General features: G+C 53.0%; 2 protein-coding genes across 4 annotated transcripts in view; one reads left to right on the forward strand and one right to left on the reverse strand.

Moving 5' to 3' along the window:
• Positions 1-3,405: 3,405 nt before the first annotated feature.
• C21H1orf226 (chromosome 21 C1orf226 homolog) overlaps positions 3,406-25,836 on the reverse strand; it is a 281,437-nt gene continuing 259,006 nt past the window's right edge. For 2 of the 3 annotated variants that reach the window (XM_006173140.3, XM_006173139.3), the window contains exons 9-12: positions 23,561-23,726; positions 21,957-22,109; positions 7,776-8,085; positions 3,406-6,919 (exon numbers count right to left, since the gene is read on the reverse strand). In XM_006173140.3, the coding sequence (XP_006173202.3) occupies positions 6,421-6,919; positions 7,776-8,085; positions 21,957-22,109; positions 23,561-23,726 (1,128 nt within the window). In that variant the 3' untranslated portion in view covers positions 3,406-6,420. Of the gene's footprint in view, positions 6,920-7,775; positions 8,086-11,927; positions 16,803-21,956; positions 22,110-23,560; positions 23,727-25,836 lie in introns of those variants that run through there. The other variant, XM_014555036.2, reaches the window with a different exon arrangement.
• SPATA46 (spermatogenesis associated 46) lies at positions 12,956-15,539 on the forward strand. The gene is made up of 3 exons (XM_006173138.3): positions 12,956-13,058; positions 14,264-14,377; positions 15,013-15,539. The coding sequence occupies exons 1-3, from the start codon at positions 12,956-12,958 to the stop codon at positions 15,537-15,539; spliced, it is 744 nt and encodes a 247-aa protein (XP_006173200.3).

Genomic DNA, 25,836 nt, shown 5'->3' on the forward strand with positions numbered 1-25,836 from the left:
GTGCTTCCCAGAAAAGTCCCCAGCCTGTAGCCATGATCAGTACCATCTACATAACTGCCGACTGATGAATGCAGGGGTGGGGGGAGCAGCATGGGCGGGGCTGCTGACCGTGACCACAGCCTCATCCCTCAGCTTTGTCGTACGTGGAATCATTTCCCAGGTGGCCTGTACAGCCTCTCCAGAAGATCCAGCTCCTAGAAATGTCACACCTTGGTCCGGCCTAAACGGAACCCACCAGTTCTGCCGCAAAGACTTTCTGACAGTCCCTAACACAGAGGACCCATGATTTAAATTAAGCCAGGAAGGCAGACAAACAGAATTTACCAGATACCCAGAGACTGCGGGGAAGGTAATATAAGATGGGCAGTGCAGATGCGTTCCGTTTTCCTATCCAGCAACTGGGTCCACCCGTCGTGGGCCCAGGATGCAGAGGGAGTGCATTCACTTGCTGGAGCGGCAAGCCCTTCCCAGGGCTGACGGAATGTATGTCCCTCCATCTCAAAGGCCAGGCTTCCCTTTCACTGGCCTCATAGTGGCCTGGACCAGCCAGAACCACTCCGCGGTAACCAGATGAAGATGTTGTAAGTTGCCATGGACTAGCCTGTGAAGTAGGCTGAACATTCCACTGTGCTGACGCACCAGACCAAACCAGCCGGCGTTACCATTAAATAACCAGGAGAACAGAGAGGATGCGGTGACAAACATGGAAGGTGCTCTAAGGAAGGAGGTGGCTAAGCAGGTGGCACTGGAAAACGCTGACTGGTTCAACAGTAAAACACGAAACAAAGTTGCAGTTTGTCGGGAGGTTGCTTTTTGCTTTGGGGGATTTTTTTTCTTTTCTTTTCTTTTTTGGGTCTTTTCCAAGGGAGAAACACTGGCAGCATTTCCTACTCTGTAACAGATTCCTCAGGCACCTCCCATGGGAAAGAAAGTAGCCTGATGTGTCTGGGTAGGTTCTTAAATATTTCTCCAAGCGTGATTCCCTGTCTGTGTGGTCAATAACCAAGTGATTCGTTCCGTGGGGTAGAGCTTCTCCAGGCTCCCTTGAGCTGGACTATTTATCATGGCAGCAGCTGGAGATAAGCTGGACACAAAGAGGATTTGTGTCTCCGGGGGTCGGGCCCTAGATACGAAAGCAGAGGAATTTTCTCATTAGTGGTAAATCAGTGCAGGGGACTCTGAGAATGGCAGCAGGCCGGAGGGCATCCTGGAGGGGCAAAGCACTGGAAGATGCTTTCACTGGACAACTCAAATTAAGGTTTCCAGAGTGGATTTCCTTGGGAGAGAGGAAAGACATTAAATGTCACCCACACTTGGGAAGCTGCTCGGGGGAGGTGGGGATTCCTCTGTGTGGACTTAATTACCTGTTCCCACCCAGAGCGAAGCCACAGCGTGAGCTCCAGACTGGACACCTCAAACCTAGCAGTGGGCGCAGCAGGGTGAAGCCCAGGGTACCCTGAGGCCCAAAATCTCAAAGATAAGCCATTGTTGGGTTGTTACCAGCAGCCACCAGGCTGGAGTGGGGAGCTCTGCAGTGGAGATGTGAGTGGAGAGAGGACACAGTCAAAGCACAGACAGTTCTACCACACTCCCAGGATTCACCGGCTTCGAAGGGATTCCGAAGAAGTCTGAGAGCAGAGCAAATGGACCAGGAAGGAAGTCTCTGAGTGTGGAGCAGGATCTGAGGCGCAGCCCTGGATTAGCTGACTCCATAAATTCGGAATCCCGAGGGGGGGTCCCCACCAGCACATGCACAGACTCTAGGAATGAAGCAGGTTTCCCGATGACCTCTGATTTGTTCATTTCCTTCAGCAACTATGAGAAGCAGAGTAAGCTCCGAGGAAAAGCACCTTCAGCTAAAGTTACCACCCGGCCCCCTTTGGTGCTTGCATCTGCTTTCATGCTCTGTTAACCTGTTAGCATAACAGGGGGGCAGGTTCCATGGTGTCCTCACCCACTGTGCTCATGGTTAAGAGGTAGAACCAGGTCTCCTTGTCCACCGATGTTACGGCTGTGCTCCAGACAGCACTGTGCCCAGGAAGGGGCTTGGATATTTGTCCAAACAAATGCATCTTTGTACCCCAGATTCTAGAGCACTTAGAGCACGGCATTAAGAAACACAACATGCACATCCTTTTTGACACTTAAAATTTTCCTCAAAAACATTTTTTTTACAATTTTTCATATTTGATCTTGGCCCAAAATAACTACTTTGCATAATAGTGAGAAAGAAAGGCATATTAAAATCACATGTCACACCTGAATACCTGCAGAAACCGATCCTGAAGCCATCCAATGGGAGAAGTCGCCAAAGATTAGTCCCTGGAGCTTACCCTTAAAGGAAAAACTTGCTATTGTAAGTATTTTCAATGCCTTTCCCCATGCATGGAATATGCTGGACTTTTTTGCGTGACTCCCGCCTTCCTGGAACAACACAGCGCACCCCTCTGCAGAGCGAGTGAGCAGCCTGAACGTCCGCAGTCCTCCTGCTAGTCCTTTGAGAAAGGAAGTCAGGAGTGGAATTCAATGCAGAAGAGGCTGCAGGCTTAGCCTCATGCCTGAGACATTTCGGACATGCAGCCAGGGACCCCTGGCATGGTCATGGGGGCAAATGGCAGCGCTGGGCAGACAGACCCCATCCTTCCCCCTTTAGAAATGGGTATGGCTCCTAAGAACAGACTTTTTTCCTTCCCCTTCCTGTCTCTTCTCCACACTCTCCCTTTTAGTGGGTTAAAAGTCTGGCTGACTCTCAGCTGGGAGTCCTTTGGGTCCTCACCAAAGACACCAACCAGGGGGAAGCAAGGGGGTCAAAGGGGCTTCAGGCCAGTGCTGCTCCAAGCTACGCTCTCTCAGTAAGGAGCATCGGGGTCACTCCGGCCTGGGGAAGTGCCCACATCAGCAACTTTGGGTGTTTCACTGACACTTACTAGGGACTGTGACTCTGATGGCACCTCTGGTTCCTTTCTGAAGAGCGTCTGCGTGCACACCCAGCTCCGTCCCCTACTTGGTGGAAAAGGGCTGTGGTGGACCCCAGGTTAAGTCACCACCTAGAGGACCATCTGGTGGACACTCCAGTTTCCTCCGTGTTTCCTCCTGATGGGGAGGGTCGCACCTGAGCACATGATGCCCTGAATCAGCTGTAGAGCAGGTTGGAAGCAGAATGACTTCCACAGTGGACAGCTAGTCAGGGCACAAACGAGGGTGCATCCCCAGAGATCGGCTCCCCCCAGGAGTCGCGGGCCGGAGGTCTGCTGGCAGCGCCCGACATCCTGATGTTTCTACCCTACTCACGCCTCCCTCTTCAGGCTCACAAAGCAAAGGCCAATGCTCTCCATGCCACAAGTCAGGCTTCAGAAAGACCAACCAAGCCCCACCAGTCAGGACAGAAAAACAAAACCAGCAAAATCAAACCAAATGATTTTATTGTACGGTTTCCTTCTACCAGAAAAATTACTAAAAATATAAATATAAAATCTCTAGAAAATCCTCAGAATAGCTCTGTAGTATCCTTCGTCCCCCAGCCTGAGGCCAACCTCTTTGTTCTTTAAAAGTTGATGGATTCTTCGAATGTTCGTCTTCCTGTCACCCACACTCGTTAACACAGACACATTTCTCTCCCTGCCAGGGAACACGCCACCCTCCTGCCAGGTTCTGGAAGCTCACCTTGTATCTATCAGGGTAAAGCTGCCGCTGAATCTGGGGACACAGGGCATGGGTGAGCAACGGGGAGAGAAAAGACTTCCTTACATGGACAGAGAAGACAGGCCTTTCATTCCTCCTCGGTACCCTGCCCTTGAGCACACTGGGCCACTCAGAGAAGCCGGACTCACCATGGCGAAGGGTGGTCAGGTGGGGAGGTGACTGCCATGCTGCAGGCACGGGACATGACCCGGGGGGTGGTCAGGTGGGGAGGGGTGACTGCCATGCTGCAGGCACAGGGAGCTCAGGCTGTCGAGATGGACACAGGAAGCCAGGTGGGGCTTTGGCTAGAGGCCTGGTCTGAGCCGAGACCCTCAGCAGGACAGAAGTCGTCGTTCTGCTGGCCTCTGGGTAACGCTTAGCCCCAGGCACCGGCACTACCTGTGGCATCTAGGACCAGATTTCAGCCTCAGAGAGTGTCCCCGCCCACCTCGCCCCACCCCTGGTAGCAGTATCATCCCCCCTGCAGAAGGATGGCTGAGGTGATCAGAGAGGCCAGCTAGAGATTGCAGCAGGGTCCCACAGACCCTTATCTGGTACCAGACATGAATCTGAGTGGCCCTGGGAAAGCCTGGTAGGACCCCTGTGCTAATCCCGGGTCGGGGGGCCAGGACTTCATCGGAGGCTGGATGTGGCGTAGAGAGCAAGGCGCTTAAGGCAGCCTGGCCCCCCAACCTGTAACCTACGGTTACAGTATCACCTGGCCAGAGCCACCCTGGTCTTAGCGGAGGAGCAGCCCAGAGTGCAGGTACCTGGTAAGCTTCCCATCAGAGAAGCAAACCAAGCTCCTGGTGTGGAAGCGCAGGGGAAACTGGGCTTACTCCCAGCACGTGTGTTTATAGTTCTCTGCCCCCGGCCCCCAGCTCTGCATTTTGTGCAGAATCCCAAGCCATTCTGGAAAAACTCACAGGTCCCCAAATCCTTGTGCTGTTCCTGGAGTAAGTCACGATCTACTCAATTCAGCAACAGCCTTGCTCACTTCACCATGGCACCCGGCGTGCCTGGACCCTCCTGAGGACGGTGAAACAAGGCTCCGCTGTGTGAGACGGGGTGGAAGGGGAGGCGGTGGGCGAGCTGTGGCAATGCGCACGGCTGCAGAAGCAAGGATGCAGGAAGGCAGCCTCAGCCTGGGGGTCCCGAGGCTCCCAGGTCTGCAGGAGTTAGCTTGGACACTTTATATGGCAGAGGTGGTGGGGACGGGAACAGAAATGGGGTGACTGGGTGAAGTGGGAAATGAGCTCTGGGGCCCCCAGGGTAGGAAGTGGAACAATGAATAGAAAAGGGAGGTGGCAGGAATCACAGGAGGAGGACTGCTAGACTGCCCACCCTGGCCAGACAGGCCACTCCCAGCCTTCTCCTGGGACCAGCCGCTCTGCTCAAGAAAAGGCCTGTTCTCTCCTTGCTGCAAAGGCCCCCAGGGTGGGGATCAGCCCCCGACAGGGTCTCCTGGCCACAGGAAGACAGCACGACAGGACCCCTGGTAGGAGACAGGAACACAAAAGTGGGTTAACCCAGGAGGGCAGGAGCCAGCGGGGCTGGGTGAACCAGGTCAGTCCCTCACAAAGACCCCGAGGCAGGCACGGGGCGGGAACCTTCTGCAGGAGAGCAGAGTGCTTTCTACTTAAGGAAAAGCAGCCTGCCCCGCGGTTCTCACCGCGTTCCAACCTCTCACACTCTCCACCCTGGTTCTCGCACTTACCATGCTTAGACCCTACAATTGCATCTCAGGTGGTGGGGCCCCTGAGAGGCTGCTAGGAGCCCCGACAATGGCTCTTTTCACATCCTGGTTGCCACACTGCCATCTCCACTACTGCTCTGGGTTCTCGGGGACCAGCTCCCTGGGTGCTAGGTTCCTGGGCCCTCCCCCCAAACAGGATCGCAACTTGCTCTGCTGCTCCTGCTGCGGCCTGCCTGGTCCTGTCCCCACGCACAGCAAGGGAAGCCCGAGTGTAGCAGGCTGCATCTGCTTCCTCGGTGCCTCTCCAGACTCACACTCTGGGCAGGCGCTCTCGGTGGCTGGCTCTGTGCCCCCTACTCTGGGAGTGCTCACCATGTTCGCCATGTGGCTAGATGAGTAACACCCTGTGAACCCTGGGTGACAAGGCTGCCCGAGGTCTCAGGCCTGGGAAGCCTCTCCCCTGGCCCTCATCCACCTAGGTAGAGGTGAGGGGACAACCAGGGGCTTGCGTTTTCTTGGGACCAGGAGGAGCTGTGACTGGGCTGTGCTCAGGGTGTGTGGCTTTCCGGGTCTGGGCCCATCATCAAGCCAAACCCACAATTCCTCCTCCAGCCTGATTACCCCTGAGGCAGGAGGACGCTGGGCCCCCAGGGAAGGGAAGGAAGGAACCCAGAGGGCCTGGGAAGGAGAAGAGTAGGCAGCCTGTGGGAGGCAGGCAAAGAGAATTCCCGCAAGATCCTTCATCTTGGGCTGCTGGTCCTGCAGTCAGTGAGGAGCCATGACGCTCTGCTATCCAAGAGCTGCAGCCAGCACCCAGGGGAACCGAGATGGCACCTGAGTCCCTTTGCCATCCCACAGATGAACCCTAGAAGTAGGGCTACTCGTGGCTTCTGGCCTTGCAACAGCCCATGAGGGAGAATCAGCTCCCTGCTGGTGCCTTGTGCGAGGAGGGCAAACAGCAGGCTGGGGCTGGGGCAAGGGCCTGGGTGCACGGCTGAGGGGAGAGTAGAGGGAAGGGAGCGCACAGCAGGACAGAAGCAGCTCTACTCAAAGGACAGCAGGTCTGGGTGAGGGCCCTCGTTGTCAAGGCTGGAGGTCCGTGCCCGAGGAGGTGGGCTGCTATCCTCCAGGGACTCAGCCAGGCTGATGGGGCTCAGGCTGAGTTTGAGGCCATTTCTCTCGATGAGGCCAGGGGAAGAGGCCCTTCTACCCTCAGTCATCTTTAGCTTGGGTTCGTCCTGGCTGTCCTTGTGGATGAGGTCAGGTACCGACAGGGAAACCTCTCCATTGGGCAGAGCCTCGCCCCTGTCCGCCATTTCCATGGTGGCCTCTGGCTGTGAAGCATCTGCTGGGCTGGGCTGGGCAGCGGGATGGGAGTCCTGGGGTTGCCCAGGTGACAGCTCAGTCCCATACTCCAGACTGCTTAGGACAGGCTGCGATGAAATCAGCATGTCCTGGGTGGTCTTCAGGGCTCGTGGGGTTCGCTTCCTGGTGATGGGAGGTGGAGGATCCAGGCGAGGGAATGTGTCTTGCAGGGCTGATCTGTAAGGTTGACGACAGAGAGGCATGTGCTTTAAGGATGCTGGGACACCAGTCCCCTAGTGCGTCTTCCCTTCTCTAACTCCACCTGCACTTTCAACCCACCCACCCCAGGAGCGCTTTATGCTCCGGCCTCTCGTTTTTGGTTTAGTGTGTGAGTTTCAGCAGTTTGTGTGCAAACCGCTTTTGGCCTGTCCCACCCTCACTCAGTGTTCAGAGCAGCAGCGTTAACGCCAGGACCCCCAGTGAACTGTGTCACATCAGAACCTATGCGACAGTCCTAAAAAGTGCACCCCCACCTGGGGAGCGCAGGTGTTTAAAACAAGGCCCGGAAACGGGAGGGCTGCCACAGTGGGCGACTGCCTCCCCTGTCCAGGGGGTTCTGCCAGATGCTGGCTTCTCTACTACCAACAGTCAGCGCAGGGCTCCTCCGGTGTGGCTGGGGGGTCAGAGTCCCCCTGGGGAGCTTCTGGGCAATCCCTGGGTTTGACTCCAGCTCTGCCAGTCCCTAACTTGGTAACCTTAAGCACCTGATACTACCTCTCTGCACTTGTGTTGTCTGCAAGATGGAAATAATATAATCTACCTCAGAGGGCCGTTGTGGGGTTAGGTAAAGTAATGCAGCTGAAGCGTAGCTCAGGGCTAGGATGTGATGGGCACTCGATAAACGTTTGCCATGGAGATGGAGACTAAAGCCAGCTCCCACGAACGTCGCCTGACCCTTCAGCTGCTCTTCATGTGACCACCTCATGTCCCTTCCATGGGGTCATTCTCCCAAGACATTACAGTTTGTCTGCAGACCTCTTCCAGGGGGTCCACAGAACCGGGGGTGTCAGGGCAGGAGGTGGGGTGCACTCACCTTCCGTCATCCACGTCAGCCCCGCCGGCCAGCTGGGCCCCTGCCGTCTTGTTGACTTCCATTGTGCCCACGCCGCCCAGGCCCGAGGGCTCTTTCCTCCTCAGGAAGTCATTCACTTTGGCCCCCATGGCTTTGCCCAGGTTCTTGAGGTGCTGGCTGCTGCCCGCCCAGAGTCCTGGCCCTCCGGGCTCCACAGGCCCCAGGGTGGCAGAGCTGGGGGCCGCAGACCTGGACAAGTGGGGAAAGGAGCGGCTCGCCTGGAGCTTTGGGGTGAGGGCTGTGTTCAAGTTCTCGAACATGCTGTGGTCAACTACGAACAAACAGGGCAGACGGAGAAATGGTGAGTGGGGGGCAACCCCATCACTGCTTGTCTCCTCCTTATACCACGCCCACAACTTGTAACTGCATAAGGCTTTGGAAACAGTCAACAAAGAGCCAGCAAAGACATCCCTTGACCTTCCGATCCAGTTGTCTGGGTGGGACATAGGACCAGAAATTCTAGTTCTGCCTCGCCCAGGTTAATCAGTGACGAACTCTAGCCACAAAAGAGCTAACTTATCCCTTTAAATCTGCCTCCTTGACTCATGGCTTAACCCCTTACTGTGGGGTCACCAGGCCCTTTGAGGTAAAGAAAAAAACGAGGGTGAAGCAATGCGATGTGACATTTTTTCCCGTTGCCGTGAGCACACGCTGAGCTCTCTGACTCAGGCACTGGGGCAGAAGCTGGTGGAGGGATGGCAAGTACGAGGCCTGGAGTTGGAAGCTCCCTGCTGAAAAGCCACGTGTGTAGCTCATTTTCTCCATGGAAAATGCTCACTTCTCCTGGGGTGGAACTCGGGAAGACGGGCCAGCTGCACACAGGGAGATGCTGAGTGGTGGCTCAGGCCAGCTCACACACAAATGGACACGCACTTGGTGCCAAGGAAGCAGGAGGTGCACCAGCTCACTTGACCCTCCCAACAACCTAGTGAAGTGGGGCACAGTACGACTTCTATTTGTAGATGATGAAGACAGGGCTCACAGCAACGAACTGCCAGGCCAGAGGTCCCAGGCCAATTACCGGTGTAGCTGGAACCAGAACTCAGGTTTTCTCACCCAAAGCTCAGCGTTCTTTCCATGACTTCCCCTGCCTTGCACGGAACAGCTGCCTAAATATGCCTCGTGGACAGTCTCGTCCCAGAGATCTCTCTTTGGCTCGAACAATTAACTCAAAGGGCTGAGGGCTGGGAGGAGACCCACTAGGTTATAAACGCTTGCAGGGTAGAGACCATGTCTCCCTCATCTTTGCGTCCTTGACAGCTAGCCTGGGTCTGGTACGTGGTGGGTGCTCAGTAAATGCCTTAAATTGAATTTCCAGACCCATTTTGCAGATGGAGATGGAGAATTGTGGAGGCCCAGACTACAGCAGCTCCAAGGTTTGCAGTTGGAACAGCCGGAGCTCAGGGCTCTAAACTGCGCTGTCCACACACTTGCACAGGGCCTCTTCCCACCTGGAAATCCAGCCCGGGCCTCAGTGTAGCCAGATCCACTCTGGGGCCTTGGAAGCAGACTTGAGGTTGCTGTCCTTACTGAATGCTCTAGACATTTTATCAATCTGGATGGAGGAGAGATTACATTTGGTCATGGGCTCCTCTCCTTGTCAACACCTCTGCTAAGTGACTGTCCTCGCTGAGCCATCCTAAGAGTAACTGAAGTCAGGGTGTACCTTTTTTTCTGTTGAACTTCTGTACAAAGCAGTTCTCTGCCCTGCACTGCTGAATCCTGGGCCTCAGAAAGCATTTCTCTTTATTGTGGTTTTAAGCAGAGTCATCCCTTCTGAGTCAACCATCTTTTTTTTTTTTTTTTTTAATTGGGGAGGGGGTTTAATTAGGTTTATTTATTTTAATAGAGGTACTAGAAATTGAACCCAGGACCTCATGCATGCTCAGTGTGCACTCTGCCACTGAGCTATACCCTCCCCCCCGAGCCAACTACCTTGATGAGCCATATTCTAAGGGTCTCTTTGGGTGGCAGGAGGAAGCTGGGGGAAGAGTGAAGATCCCCCTCTGTGGATGAACCCAGTCTTCACCTCCGTAACTGCCCCTCACCCACGTGGTGGAGGGAAAACACCACCGTGGGAGACACACTGGGAACTCGACCCGAGCATCCCTGGGATGCAGGGTACAGAGCCTGGTTTGGGTGGCTGGGTTCCAGGTGCAGGCCCACCCGACTAGCGGGGCTTCCCAGCTTGTCCCACAACAGGGGTGTCAACTCTTGAGTCTTCTCCTGAGAGGGTGTATCTTGCCTTGTCATCCACTTTTGCATAATTTCCCTATCACATCCCACATCCCACATCCCGCTAATTTTTGAATCATGAACTCTGTGAACTAGCAGGGAAGCCCTTGGAGACTAATGCAGTTGATGATTTCCCCCTAAACCAGAAGCATTCAGGCCACCAGGAAAACAGAGCCAGTGTTGAAGGAGGAAGGCTGGGGAAGAAGGCCAGTCCCCGTCACTTCCCGGCTCAGGTAGTTCTGTGGCAGTTTCCTCACCGGTTTAGTGTGAATTTTCAGAGCAGACACACTCATTTCTAAAAGTGTAACCAAAAATACCTGGCAGTGATTTGTAAATTGTGAGCCCTTTTTATTATAATTCTTTGAGAAACATGTTCTAATAAACATAAATAGCTTTTGGATCGTGCAGCACTGTAGTTTTCCTGCCCTTCTTGGTTCTCTACCCTTCAGAATGTATACACTCAATTCTTAAGTAACTTAAAAACAGCCCATCATTCACTCTCTTTACCACTCTCTGTCTTCCTGGTAGATACACCTGTCTCTATGACTACATGGTAAGCTCCCTGATGGGACATAGGATCTTAAGTGATATATATTGTCTGTAATGTTCAGCATAGGGCCTTGCACAATAGTAGGCATTTAATAAATTAGTTTAATTGAATTTTGAAATGAACACTTAAAACTGACTGCATTGTGGGCTGACACTGTAGAGAAGCTATTCCAAAGCCTTTTTCCATTTACAAAAACCACCCGAAACCCCCTTCTCTGGGAGTGGTCCACAGGGGCTCTGGAGGTCAGTGCAGGAGAAGCTGCCTTTCTCTCCAAAGTAGGACTCTGGCTGGGGCTTCCTTCATCTCCACATCAGAGGGGTGGACCATGAGCCCCTTTCCTGCTGATGGCACTAATGACCCCCATACTGCCCCTCCGTTCCTCAGGACTAGAGGCCTAGTAGTTCAGAAAATAATGGTGATGGTAGAAAGAAAGGTGACTGGAACCCAGCCAGCTGGCCCTCCCCACAGCACACCCCCAGCATGCACATAGCCAAGCAGAGGTGAGCATCTGGGGACGTAAGTCATCCGTAAGAAAGACGGTATCTTACCTGTCCGAGAAAGGGGCTCGGAAAGCAGGTGGGAAACAAATGAGAGAGAGATTTTATGTAGTGACCGATCACTCTGGGAGTGTCACCTCCTGCCTGGGCCACCAGCAATAACATACCAAGAGGATACAGCATGCAAGACAGGGGTCCTGCTGTGCGGAGTACAACAAACCTGGATGACCAGGCTCCCACACACTTTAAATAACTAAACCAAAACAGACTCGCATTTTAAAATCTCTACAAACAGGCACTGATGCAACCTCCCGTATTTCCCCCAGGTATCCCGAGCCCCCTTTATACTAAGTACATCTGAAGTTCCCAGCTGGCAGTGGGAGGAATGGAATGGGCCAAGGCGGGGAGAAATGCTAAGTCTTCGGGATCCCGTGTGCATCACTCATTACCATGCTGTCTCATTTTCACAAGTAAATCATTAGATTTTAGACCAGAAAGGTGTGCATAGATTAACCAAATAGGAAAACCAGGTAGCAAAAGGTCTGCCTAGCACCACACAGGGAGCTGATGGCAAAGCAGGGGTTAAACTCCCTCAGGCTGACTCCCAGACCCATGATCATTCTCTGCACCACGACGGCCAATTGAAATCACCAGTACCCTGAAAGGTGCCGAGGCACAGGGCGTCAACTGACACCCCAACTCATTCTAACGTTCCAAACCAGGCTGTGAGGGAGGCACACAAGGAGATCACGTTCTCCACGCTGTCCTGTAAACGTTTAGGAACTAAGCACAAATACAGACAACTCTGGGCTCTCACATGCAGACGCTTACCCAGATTTGCTTCACACGCTGCTCCTTACAGAGTGGGCCAGAGCTTTCCCACACAGCACAAACCTATCCACCTTTAGGTCTAAAGGCCTGAATGGATCCAGTTGTGAGGATCTAGAATGGGGCACCTTCAGCTCATCTTTCACCCTCACTCTTCATCCCTCTGGCGGGCTACGTTGTTACTTGACAAAAACGGAGCAAGAGAAGAGGCAACCTTGCCACTCTGAATTCACAGTCTACCAGCAAATTGCTTATAATGAGCAAAATGGTGTTGAGCAAGCCACCCATGTGTGTTTTAGTCATTTGCTAAAAATAAACAGCACCAACCATTTAAAGGAGTATCTGGTCCCTAGTCTTAGGAAGTACATTGAAATATTTAGGCACAAAGGGACACTGTATTTGTCACTTACCTTCAAATACCTCAGGGGAAAAAATGTATACACATACACACAGAGGGAGGAGGGAGCTGATAAAGTAAATGGAGTGAAATGTTAATGGCAGGAAAACCTGGACACAGGATACATGGATGTTCTCTGTACTGTTATTTTTGCAACTTTTTGTAAGTTTGAAATTATTTCCAAAGAAAACGTAAAAAATATATTCCAAACTAAAAAACCAGAAACTAAAGCAGAGGTTAGGCAGATGAAAAACCAAGCAAGGAGGTCATTCCGAGAGGACAGAGGACCCCAGAGCTGAGGGTGGTGACAGAAACAGACAGAAAGTGACACTAAAGAACAGAGGGGCAAACAGATAACATCACAGTCACATCTCTACTATATCCTTTCTCCTCTCTGGGCACTCTCCATCAAGACAGGCCTCTGACGAATGACAAGTCAAAATGATCTTCAACATTTTTAATCTTGCAATAGACTCCATCCATCTTTGAAAGGGATAACCTCGCTGGTGACTGGAACCACGGGGCCTTCTTGTGATGTCAACTGCACTTAGAATGTTTGTCGTCTGGACAACCCAACTGCTCTCTTGGGAGCAGGTGTGTGTGTGTGATCTCCATGCCCTACGGTAGTCAGAATATGGAGAACTTCTCACTCCTCAGCATTTCAGGACCTCGAATCTCTTCCTCTGTCCTGAGCACTTTTCCTGGTATCATATCCTCACGTGCCACCAGCTTGCCAGGTAAACTCTGGTGCCACCAGGGCCACAAAAATGTGGTTCTTTTCGAAGCTTTTAATTGAGTACTCTACCAGATCATGCTACAGGAGAACAATTTAGTGAGAAAGTCAAATTATACATGGGGAGAAAGTTATTTTTCAAAATGCTGCATTCGTGGTGAGTCGTTCCTGCCATTTATTCATTTCTGGCAAGGGAAGGATGCGGGAAACATTTATTGTCAAGTTGATTCCCCCTCTGAATCTGCATGAAGTCTCAAGGTGACACTCTGTCTATGTGAGGAGTGTGTCCTAGTTTTAGCCTTGTTTTGACAAGCTGGAGAACGTCTACACTAGAACATTAGTCCATCAGTAGGAAGCTAAGAGGAGGTGGGGTAACTGATGAGCATGAGTGCATCGTGGAATAAAGCTGAATGCCCTCAGGACTTGCTGTTCAAAGCATGGTCCATGGAGCTGCAGCATCAGCATCACTTAGGGCCCCACCCCAGACCTGCTGAACCAGAATGTGCATCTTTAATAAGAGCTCCAGGTGCTTCCTGCACACATTAAAGTTTGAGAAGCACTGCTCTGTGGAGTAGGTTCCCCTGAACATCCATGTGCCCATACATAGGACATTTTCACACATCTATTTCCCAAACTGAGCACAGCTACTGCTCCAGGATTTGAGGCAAGTCAGTTTTTTAATCCAAGTGTTAGCAGCCATCAGGCAGCTAGGGTCCGCCTGAACACTCTCTGGCTGTGGGTGAGAGATGATTCAATCAGAGAAACCAGCTTCACATCCTCAAAGGGCTCATGTAACATAGCTATGCGGCCCATGACCAGACTCCCTCTCCTGGGCCCTCGAGTGCTGGGGAGTGCCCATGGTCTGCAAGGCAGAGTGAAGACACAGACGCACAGAGCTGCAAGAGTGAAGAGATAGACGGGCCAGGCAGAAAGCTGTCACCTGGTCCACATCTTAAATTCTCCTTTGGAGAGGATCTTTTCTGGGTCTCAATGAAACCAGCCCATTTGGAATTCCCCAGGAGGTCATCCAGAATAGCTTTGTTTATCTGGGTGCAAGAGAGGTCACTGTCCTATGTCAGCTTTGCAATGTCTTAAAGTACTAAGGTTGAACCCCTAGGTATGTTTTGGGTAGAGGGGGCGAGGAGTAGGGGTCCCAAGAAGAGGACTCTCAACCTTGCTCAGCTCACCAGTGTTTCTTCTGTAACCCAGACATTGCAAAGACTGTGTTACCCACTGAGGCATCCAGCCCAGCTCAGGCCCTGCTACCCCAGTACCAAAGCAGCACTCTCCGGCACGGGGTGCGCAACACAGTGCTCTCACCAGGTGCGGCCTCCTCTGACATGAGTGGGCGCACCTGCGAGGCTGGGGCGGCAGGGGCTGCTCCTGTAGGGGAAGTGCGCCTGTGCGTGGGATCGCCACTTGCTGCCTTCCCCTCTGCAGCCTCCCGCCTGGTCCTTCTCTTAGCAGAGACCCGCGGGCTTATGGAGGCCTACTGCTCCTCTCCTGTTTCTCACGCTGGTGTGGAACGGTGGCTTCTGCCTGAATGGGCTGCTGCGGGCAGATAGTGAGGCCAGAAAAATGGCTGCAACCATTGGTGACAGAAAGAGGGACTCCAGGCGGCCAGAGGTCTGGCTGTCTGCTAAGCCGCCTGTGTCTACCCTGAGAGGAGGCAGAGGAAAGGTGTCCGCAGGGAGGGACGCACCTGACAAATGCCCAGGCTTAGAGATTAAAGGGGAATCTCTACCCAGAAATCAGACTGCCATTTGTCCCAGTAGAAAAGCAAACAGCAGGAAAGAATGCCTTAGGCTGCTGCCCCATCCCTCTGCCTGCTCTCAGAACTGCACTCAGGGTGGGACACAGGTAACCCCTGACTTCTCTGCTTCTCCTCGTGGCCTCAGCCACCCCAGCCTCACTGCTCTGCCTGGCCCGAGGCTCAGACCCAGCCCTTTCCTTTGCAGACTGCATGTTGGGGGACCCCCTGAACGGGGAGCAGCTGAGGCAGAACTGTATCATCTACCGGCCCTGGTTCTCCCCTTACAGCTACTTTGTCTGCAAGGACAAAAAGAGCCACCTGGAGGCCTACAGCTTCCCAGAGGTGCAGAGGGACGAGGGCAAGGGGGACAACTGCCTCCCCGAGGACGTGGCTGAGAGCATCTGCTCGTCATCTTCCTCCCCAGAGAACACCTGCTCCCAGGAGGCCACCGAGAAATTCAGGCACGGCCTGGACTCCACGGACTCCATCACCTCCCAGGACATCCTGGCAGCCTCCAGGTGGTACCCTGCCCAGCAGACCGGCTACAAGTGCGTGGCCTGCTGCCGGATGTACCCGACGCTGCACTCCCTCAAGAGCCACATCAAGGGGGGCTTCAAGGAGGGCTTCAGCTGCAAGGTGTACTACCGCAAGCTCAAAGCCCTCTGGGGCAAGGAGCAGAAGGCCCGGCCGGGGGACAGGCTCTCCTCGGGCAGCTGCCAGGCTTTCAAGTAATCCTGCTGGCTGGTGGCAGCTGTCTTGTTAGTGGACCCTTCAGGTAAATAAGGGACGATGCCTATTTATGTCTCTAGAGAGACGTCAATAAAGGTAGTGACAGCCTTCCGTCCAGTCTGAGGTCACCCTGCACCACCTATCCTTCCCAGTCCCTGGTACCCATCCCATTCCTCCTCCTGCTAATAGTGGCCTAGAAACACTAGGCCTGCCTCTCTCTCTCTCTCTGTCTCTCTGTTTCTGTGTTTTTTAAAGACAATACCTGAAGTTTGAGAATATCCCCTAAAATGGTGGTGTTCCAAGGGAGGTGCCCAAACCAGCCATGTCAGCATCCCTAGGGAATTTGTTAGAAATGAAATTCTCCCACGCCTCTCAGATCAACTGAATCAGAAACTCTGGGGGTGGGCCTGGCCATCTGTGTTCTAATCGCCCTCCAGGTGCAGCTCAAGTATGAGAACCTGGGCCTTCCTGCTGGTCCCTCTGTGACTGGTCCTTGCCCCGCATCGGGGGAGAGCCCACAGTGAGGGAGAAGGGTTGAACGCCCTTTCCTATTGGCATGGGGAAGGCCCCATTGGCAGGATCTCTGCACAGTTTGAAATCTTCTGAGATGTTAGATCTTCTGAGGGCTGGAACGGACAGGACAACATGCCCTGTGCATAAGGCAGAAAAGAGGCAAACGGGGCTGGGGCCCCTCCTCACCACGTATACCACCATCCTTCACTTGGAAGTGACACCTCTGGCTGAGGCAGAACACAATCATTTTTGACCCAGGGGACAGGTTTACATGACTCTGCTGAGTCGTGTCAAAAGGCCAGGTAAACATGTGAAGACGCTGCTTCCTATCACCAGGAAGTGTCCCAGCAGACAGTCCTGACTCTTACTCCATTTCTGAGCAAACCTCACAGCCAGCTCTGACCCAGAACATGGATGAGCATCGGGGATGCAGCAAGGACATATGTTTTGCTCATTATGCGGTTTTAAAAAAAGCTTAATGCTTGATGGTCTCATTTACCTCTCATCTCCCTGATGACTTATGGGTCGCTTCACTGTGAGGGGGCATTTCCTTTCAGGGACCCCGACACCAACCCTCCTCTTGTTTCTGCCTCCCCACGGGCTGGCCAGTGGGTTGGGGCGGAGGATGTCCCCTTACCCTCCCAGTGGTCATACAGCAAGTCTTCCTGAAGCCTCACTTTTTGGTTTAGCAGAGGTGCTTCTACTTATTACTGTCCTGCTAAGTATCATTTGCCCATCAGGTCCCGGTCCCACGCTGTGAGACCACTCCCAGCCCCGCACCCGTCCCCTGTTCCTCACCCTCCTCCCACCCAGCCGGAGTCCCAGAGTCTCCCTGACAGGCAGGCTCCAGCTGGCCAGGAGCCAGGACACGCAGGGTCCTGCCCACCCGCTCGGGGCAGGGTGGTCTACAGGCAGCCCTGACATTACTCCATTGCTCCCAGGGCCCTGTTCCCTGAGGGGGCAGATGAGTGACTCTGGCAAGTCTTTAGTCCTCACTGACTCCTGTTTCCCTAAGTGGAAAAGCCACCTGAGCCCTAGAAGGCTTCTCCTTATACATGCTGCTGTGCACGTGTGTCCCCTTGACACGGCTCCCGAGGAGGTACAGAAAGGGGGACACCAGTGGGGTCGAGGAGGCTGCTCATGGTCTCAACTCAGTCTGTGGGAGAACCGGGAGAGGAATCACTCCCCTGGCCTCACCCCCTCCTCCAGGGCATCCACACCACAGGCACAGAACACAGTTAATAAAAGAGGGGAAGCCAGCCAAAGGCCAAGGACTGAGTCCAAGGGCCACAGCACGTGCTAATCACGGCCTGGCAGGGGCTGAAACTGTTTTCTCCCTTAGGACAATGTACTTTCCACCTTTCACATTCCATGTAGCACCATTGTGACCCCAGTAGCTTTCTCAGTACAGGGTTCTGAGTAAAGTCTCAGCACAGCAGAAAATGTTCCCGGCACACAACTGCCCTGACCAGCACCGGCAAGGCCTCCCCCTCCCAGTTAACTGGGAGGTAAACTGTCTTGTGTGTGCCCCAGGCCACTGCCAGGCACTCTGCTGGGTGCTTTTAAAATGCAATCTCAATTACTCTTCATTATACCTTTCTGGGGTGTACTGTATCCCCATTTTACAGATGATAAAATAAGGCCCAGTTCCATTCACTCAGCCAGAAAAGGGCAGAGGGCATGTGAACCTGGTTGATCTGACCCTCCAAACTTTCTTTCAGGCCTGGGCCCAACACGGTTTCAGGTTTAGTAAAACCTCTTCCTGCAAAATGGCTACACACTCTAGCTAAAGTACTCGGGTTTCCATGATGTTCCTGCAGCTTCTTATTTCTTTCTCTAACACCCCTCTTCGCCAGCACTCCTCCTCCCCTTCCACTCCCTGCAGGAAAGCCCACATCTCAGCGAGCCAGGGCTCCTCTGCTGAGCCGTGCTGCCATGACACCATGATCCTTCCAGGCAGGTGTGGGAAGAAGCCTGTTTCGTCTCTGGTATGGACATTCCTGGAATGGGCCCATTCAGAATCCCACCAGCTACGTGTTTCAGACACTGAGTCAAGGAGTCAGTGAAACTATAATCCTGATGGTCTTAATTATATCTGAAAATATCTCTGAGGTACTTCTTTAAGCACTCAAAATCTGTTGACATGGTCAATATATTTCAGTGATGTTTGGAGTCTGAAAAGACCTGGGTTTGGGAGAGTCTGAAAAAAAATGGGTATAGCCTGGTCCCCACTGACATCTGAGGCTGGATAATCCTTTGATGTAGGGGCTGTTCTGTGCATTGTAGAGTATTAGCAACACCCCTGGCTTCCAACCACTACGTGCCTACAGCGTCCTTCTGAGTTGTGACAACCAAAGGCGTCTCCAGACATCGCCAAACTTCCATCCTTTGGGGGAGCAAAATCGCCCCCCAGGTAAGAACCATTGGTATAACCTCATCCTGGCAAGGCTGGTCTGGATAAACTGCCACTGAAGGCACCGGCTCCTCCCCTCCCTGAGGGAACATGTGAGTTCTTTCTAAACAGCACACACCCTTGGGAACCATGCGTCACAGAGCTGATGCCATCGGGCTTGGGAAGTAGCGAGAAGTCAGGGGGAGAGAAGGAGAAGGTAGAATGGAAGAAGCAAGAAAAGACAATGGAAAAGCTTTTAGAAATAAGAAAGGTTTATTTAGCAAAAGCCACTAGACTAGTGACAACATCCAGGGAGTAAGTGCACTTACATGAACAGAATCTTTTCCCAGAGAGTTGATCCAACAGAGTTAATGCCACACAGTTTTAGGAAGTAGAGGGCTGGAGGGGAGGACAGGGGGTAGCAGTCAGGCAAGGAGAAAATAAAAGGAATATAACCCCTAAACAAGAGCAGTTAAGAGAAATGAGACTATGAAGAGGCTTTATAGACAGCATTGGTATAAGCAGAGATATAAGGAATATAATTTCCAATCCCAATATATAGTCCATTCTGTGCAGAGGAATTCTTTCCTGGCCCCACAACAGTGACAGCCTGGTGTGCCCAAGAGTCTGCTGGCACCTGGGAGAGGCTGGGGCAGGTACCATAAGGGAGGTGCCCCTGGTGTCCACTTGTCCTCCATATAGGGCAGAGTAGTAGGATGAAAAAGAGGAGCGCAGGAGTTGAGTTAGCAGAGCAAGAGGCAAGGAGAGAGGACAGGGTGACATCGCTCGGAAATCAGGTCTGCAACGCTCCCTTTTCTGCCCAGTGGCTGGTGACCTTTCATGGCCCCTAGATCCGGCCTCTGTCTCCTCCATCTCCACACCCCCAAGTGTGTGCTGGTGTGGGTCACACTGAGGAGGATGCCGACACACATACCAGTGCTCCAGGAGGGCTTGAACTGGGGAAAGGAAGGGGGGACGAGGCAGGTGGAAACCACTGTGGAGCACCCTGAGGGCAAGGGTCTTGAGAGGGTCTCAAGTCAGCAGCACAGACAACCAGTCTCTCCAATTCTTCAACCCCTCCTCCATCTCCTTCCTTCTTTCCCTTTGCGTGCTTCTCAAGACCCTTTTAGAAACTATCTTCCCCACCCACTCTTCTCCCTGCCCCATCCAAGCCCTCTGCTACCACATTCCAAGTCACCTAATCCACTGGCCTCCGCCTCTGTCCTCAGCCCCTGCTTGTAGGCAGTGGGCCTGGAGAAGCCAGACCTTCCACTCTCCTGAACACTCAAAATTCTAATGGGCTAAGAGGTCCCACACTCAAGGAAGCCTGGGTTAGGTTTTTGTAAGTTAGCTGGGCTCAGCCAAACTGGAAACCTGATCTTTCTCCTTTGGTTTCGTGGTCCTTCCTTCCCTCGTGTATCCGGACCTACTTCTAATGATTAATTAGCAAGTGTAACAAAATAAACAGAACCACTCCTCTCCAATTAAATGCACATTAGGAAAACAACACAAATCTATTGCTGATTCAAACACTCTGGAGATCTCCATTGTCTTCTCTCTGGTCACTTCTCACAAGCCTATGCACACGTCTACACCTTCCCTACACATGTGTCTATACAAGCACATGTACACGCACACACGCACACACTCACACACATACACATACCCACCCATCCTATTCCACTGACAGTCTAATGCACCAAGGAAGGCTAACATAAAGCTGCATTTACTTCCTTTAATTTGGACTTTCTGGTCTAGAAGAAATCCAACTGTAGCTCTAAGAAAAGACCTGCACTTTCATTTCTAGGTTTTATAAAGCCACGTCAGGCTTGGAGAACTCCATTCTGGGGCAACCGCATCCTTATCAATTGATCCTCACACAATACTGCAGTCTGGATCTGCAGCTTGTTGTCCAAGATAAAGACTTATTTCCCCAAACACACAACACCAGCATGTCTCAGCTCTCTCTTCAGGCATCTTTAAAGCTGTTAACAGCCACTTCTGGCCTTGCTGGAGTCAGAGGACAAGAAAGCTTGCCCTCACTGCCCGTCAGCCCGTTGTACCGAGTGGTAACCTCTATTCAAGGCCCAGCTGGTAAAAAGAGAATTGCACGTGAAACTGTTCACTGGTGTGCTCGAGGCAGGCACCCACAGAGGACGGGGCAACGGTGATATGGCTGTGGTCCCTGACTTAAGTGGCAGTGATTCTGAAGAGTGAACTTGAGCGGTCTCAGCTACCAGCCTGCATTCGTTTTTTTTTTTTTTTTTTTTTTGCAGTAAAAACTGACCACTACGGCCCAGTGGAGCGAACAGGTTGAGAGGTAAGGCTGGGGGCTCCAGGTCTCTGAGGCTTTCATAGAGGCAGGAGTGCTACAAAAGCTTCAGCTGGCACAGCCCCTGAGGCAGGACACAGGAGAAAGGGGGCAGCTTCCCAGCCTCCACGTGGATAAGCTGGGCTTGCAGGCAGGAGGTGGACGGGGCGTCCACACTGAGGAATCAGGCCTAAGTGATCTGTGGCAGCAAAGGGGTTGTCCGTCCCCTGGGCTTTCTTTCACGGCAAGGGCCTTGAACAATATTAAACTCCTAGTCTCTGAGGCAACACCTGACGTCCAGCTAGAGAAAATGTTCAGATCCAACTCATCCGAAGGCTTACCCAGTGCGACACATCCCAATCCCATGTTCACACTAAAAGGACGCGCCTGTCCTTCATAGCCCAGAGCATCCAACCTCTACAATCTTGCAAGGGCCTGGAGGAGTTCCTCCCATGAAGGTCAGGGGAGAGTCAGGCAACTGGCAGCATCCTGACATCCAAACACAAAGTACCTGAGAAGGTACCGATGGCTTCCCTTCACAGTCGGGACCACAGACGTGCAGAGAGCGAGGGGGCTACCGGGGCATCACACGACAGAGCGGAGGGGCCGGCTGACGCAGCAGGCAGGCAGGGAGCAGGTCCTTCAGCAGCCTGGTGGTCCTCAAGGGGGACCCCCTCCCAAGGCCATGGGCTCTGAGAGGCCCTGCCCCCACCCTCAGGAGTCACAAGTAGGAGAGAGGAGCTGATTCACCTCTGGGAATCCAATTTCTTCCTCACTTGACCCTCCAAAGCAGAATCCTAATCCTGTTCTGAAACTGTCAGCTCCCGGGCCCCGGGGTATTCTCAGCAGTGCACATTAGCCGGCAGCCCCTATCCGGGCAGCAGCCAGACTCGGCCCCTCCACACCTCGGCCACTGCCTCGGACTCCTCGTCCCACGGCACCTACACGGCGATCTCATCATCCAGGCTGTCGCCCAGCTCCTGCCTCTGCAGGACGTTGAGCAGGCGGGGCAGCTCCTCCTGGGACCACGAGTCACGCTCCTCGCTCTCGTCCGTGTTGGACTCATACTCCGAGGCGATGCCCGACTCTCGGAACTTGATGAGCTCCAGGCTGCCGAGCAGCGGCTCGCCCTGAGCAGGGGGTGGGGTGTCCTCGGGCGGGAGAAAGCGGAAGCACTCCAGCTTCACCAAGCAGTCGCGCCTACCTAAGGGGCTGCCCGCTGGGTGGGCGAAGTCGGCCAAGCCCGCGCCCAGGGGCGGCGAGTGCAGGTCCTCCGGCTTCGGGGTCGTGGGGTCACAGAGCACAGGCAGGGCTCCAGAGCGGAAGGTGATCTCCAGCAAACTGTCCTGGGAGCCCACTGGAGAGGGAGACAAGAGGGTGAGGGCGACATTAGCAAGGTGGTTGGTTTAGAAGCCACCCTCTGAAGACCCCCGCCCCCAACCCGCAACGCTCCGGACAACTGAGCAGCACCTCACAGCGGTTCTGCATCTCTGCGGCCCTTCCGCCCACCCCACACAGCAGGGACGCACCAGGCTGGAGGGGAGGCGCTTGGGGAAGGTGGTAAAGGCAGGGCAACCATAGTCACATGATGAGCTGGGCAGGCCAGTGAAAGTCTTGAATGGGGTGTGTGGTAGAAACTGAAGAGCTATGTTAAAAGCATGCAGTAACGTTTAATGCAGCCTTTTAAAGCGTCATTAATTAGAATATAACAGAGCCTCAATAAAGAAAAATTAGTCTCCGGAGTGGCTTCCACAGTGATGAAGTACAGTGGATCCCAGTCCATACCTTTGAGCCACTTTAAAAATAGAGTTATCAGCCCTGCCCCAGATCAACCAATGCAGAAGCTCTGTGGATTGCCTCTGGAAATATCCATTTTTTTTTGGAAAAGGATAGTTTGGGAGAACTACTGGTATGATAGGGAAAGCATTCATTTATACAATCAGACCTGGGTCTGAGTCTTGGCTGCACACCTTGCTAGTCCTGTAATGGTGGGCTAGCTAGTTAAGCTTTATTTCCTCATCTGTAAAGTGGGCACATCATCATCTACCACTATAAGGGTTAAATGAGTGATGAAATTCTACTAGTTCCTGGCAGCAGAGATGATCCAATGGGTATCTGTGGGTCCACAGCCAACCTACTCTTACAGCAGGCAGATAACCCACGGATGAGCTCAAGAAGAAGGCATGGAGGTGCGCTGCCTTCTGGTACTTCCCAGTGCAGCCTGGAGGCGGCTGGGTGTAGAGGCAGGCATCTCAGGCCAGGAGCCAGGCGACCTCTGCCGCTAACCAGCAGAGCTCTCTGCCCAGTTACTCCTCTGCCTTGTTCATTTAGTTGACAGGCTGCTACCAGCCTTTTCTATGCTACTGAGTTGTGACAGTGCAGATGGAGTAAACTACTAAGCAGGCCGATGTCTCCCGTGAGCTTGCAGAGAGCATGAGGCGCACGACAGGTGCTCAGGGCATCTGGGCTGGCAAAGGCCTCTGAGAAAGAAATAGGCAGCCTCTGGGTGTACAGAGCCCAGGCTCCCATCGAGGATAGGCTAGGTGAACTTGTGGTGGTGACTCCCAGGGACATTCAAGGTCAAGCCTGGGCATTGGCTGAGAAGGCAGCCAAGATCTTCTCTGGTCCCATCGTTCTGTAATTCCATGAAGCGTATGGACGGGATGAACAGAGCCGCTTTTGTTTTCTGCTGGAATATCAGGGCAGGTCAGGGGTCCAATAAAGCACCACCCAAAGCTTTAGGAAAGAGAATACGAGCTTCCAGAGCCTGCACAGAGGGAGGTGAGATCGGGCAGGGCCCTCGCTTACTGGCGTTCTGTCCTGACAGCTTCAGCTCCAGCTCCTGCACCTGCTTGACCAGCAGCGAGATGTGCTGGAGCATGTCCTTGTTCTGCAGCAGGAGCTGGTGCACACGAGCCTGGGCCTCCAGCCGCGCCGCAGCCTCAGCAGCCAGCTGGTCCTTCAGCAAGTGAACCTGCAGGGGGAGGAGGATGGGGAGGCGGAGAAGGCGGCAAGAAGACAGGACAGAGAGAAGAGAGGGATGTGAATGCAAACGAGAGCCGCTGGTGGATGGCTGGGACCAGAGATGCCTTCCAGGTCCAATTCAAGATGAATAAGCCCTGTCCAGGCAAAATGGGCACCTCGGCTGGTAATTCACAGAAGCCCAACACAGCCGGGTCACTGGATCTGTGCCCCGAGTGAGGGCTGTGATGCGTCACTCACGAACCACTCCAAGCCCCACACCAAGAGCAAAAGGTAAGAAAGGTAAGCTGCGCCCCAGACCCTGCCCCTGCTCCAGCCCTGTCAGAACCCCTTTGACAACTAACATATTAACCATGTTGAGGAAGGTACCTTTGTCTCATCTTTTAAGAAACAAAATGAAAAACTGATGTGCTGACTCACTAGCTAAGAAGAACGTCACAGTAAACCCGCATACAATCTTTCCTCACACCCAAACGTAATGAGAAACAGGAAGCCCTACATGGGCCCTTTCTAAGTTAGTGAGGTGGTTGGAGCCAAGCCTGTCTTTTCACGTCTGTGTGTGTCAGCTTCCTTCCCTGACCATCCATTCCCTCTTTATTTCCCTGGGAACCTAGGAGCCTGCTTCATACCTGGTCGAGGTCAAACGTCTGCTGGCTGACTCACAACAGGGCCTCAACCAGCAGCCCCGGCAGGGCTGGGTGAACAGCTCAGAGAGCCGCCGTCTGTGGGAGGAGGGGGACCCAAGGAGAGCAGCTGGCAACGGCACACCCCGCGTGCTCAGTGGAGGGAGGTGTGGGGTGACCCTATCAGGACCCTGGCTTAAAGAAACTGAGCCACAAGGCAATGACAATATTCACACGAATGTGATCTTTGTGCTAAGATGTGGATAACGGGGTCTCTATGGAAGGTTTCTGCAGGTCCCTGAATAGGGGTAGCTGACAAATTTGGTGGCCTGGACTGAGGCAGCCTGCAGGAAAGAGGGTTTTCTGGAACCAAAACCATGAGGCGGAGTCAGGATGAGGGGGCGGAACAGGTGAAACCAGGGGTGGAGGAGAGAGAAGGAAGGAGTCCTAAGAGCTGACTCTCTGGCTCAGCCAACAGGTGCTCCGGGTTTCTGAAGAGCAGGCTGCTCCAGAGATTCCGTCAGTTCCATCAGGGTTTGTAAAAGATCATCTCCGCCCCACAGCCTGGCCGAGCCTGACCGAGGGCCCTGCCAGCCCAGCGCCCGCCCCTCCTGGATGCAGCAGCCACTTAGCCCGGCCCAGTCCTCAGGACCTGATCTTGTAGTTGGCTCTGCTTCTAAGTGGAGCCACTAATGAGATTAACTGCCACTTTCCATTAGCGGCTCCCAAGGTTGGGCCTATCTTTCTCCCAGGGGGAGGACGCCTAAAGCACCTAAAGTAAACCTGTCCTCCAAGAGGAGCTGCTAAAGACAGAACTGACATCAGCTTCATTTCCTGCCGTGTATAAACGAAGCAAAGGTCTCGAGAGGGCTGAGAACTGGGAAAGGAGTGGCAATGAGATTTTAATCTGGATATCAGATGGTGGGTGGCTATTAAGCCTCCATCTTCCTTGGAAACTGAGGCATGGAGACAGTTCACCTGAGAATTCCCCAAATCCTGTTGGTTCTGAGAAACAGAACAATTGCTGGGAGAACCCCCCAAGAAGTGCCCCCTTAACCTTCCATCTACAAGTAATGTAACTTATTCCAACTAAGAGTATCACTGAAAAGAATGTACTGAGCAGACAGAATTGTTAATTATCCATTTTCTAGTTTCTTTGGAACAAAACAGAAATATTAGGCAGAAATATGGAACAAAACTTTCAATGCATGTAAATAGAGAAGATGGAGAACTCTGCATACTGCTAACTGGCATCTCTGGAGGACTCCCTGCACACACATGTTATAGACTCAGGTGCCTGAATCCCACATCTGAACATTCCAACAGAAGAGGCCATTTGAGAGCACTGGACCAGGATGCTTGAGTCTGTTGGTTACTCTCTATAACTGGGTAATTCACTTCTACCTGGACTTCACTTTCTCCATCTTTCAACTAAGAAGGTTGGCTAGAGGCTTAGACAGTCTATGATTCCAAGTCCAG

This window comes from Camelus ferus, chromosome 21 (assembly GCF_009834535.1).
Source record: "Camelus ferus isolate YT-003-E chromosome 21, BCGSAC_Cfer_1.0, whole genome shotgun sequence".
NCBI lineage: Eukaryota > Metazoa > Chordata > Mammalia > Artiodactyla > Camelidae > Camelus > Camelus ferus.

Coding starts and splice junctions, on each gene's coding strand:
- SPATA46 (XM_006173138.3), top strand. CDS start 12,956: ATGGAGAACTTCTCACTCCTCAGCATTTCAGGACCTCGAATCTCTTCC. Junction 13,059..14,263: donor ACGTGCCACCAGCTTGCCAG/GTAAACTCTGGT, acceptor TCTGTAACCCAG/ACATTGCAAAGACTGTGTTA. Junction 14,378..15,012: donor CAACACAGTGCTCTCACCAG/GTGCGGCCTCCT, acceptor TTTCCTTTGCAG/ACTGCATGTTGGGGGACCCC.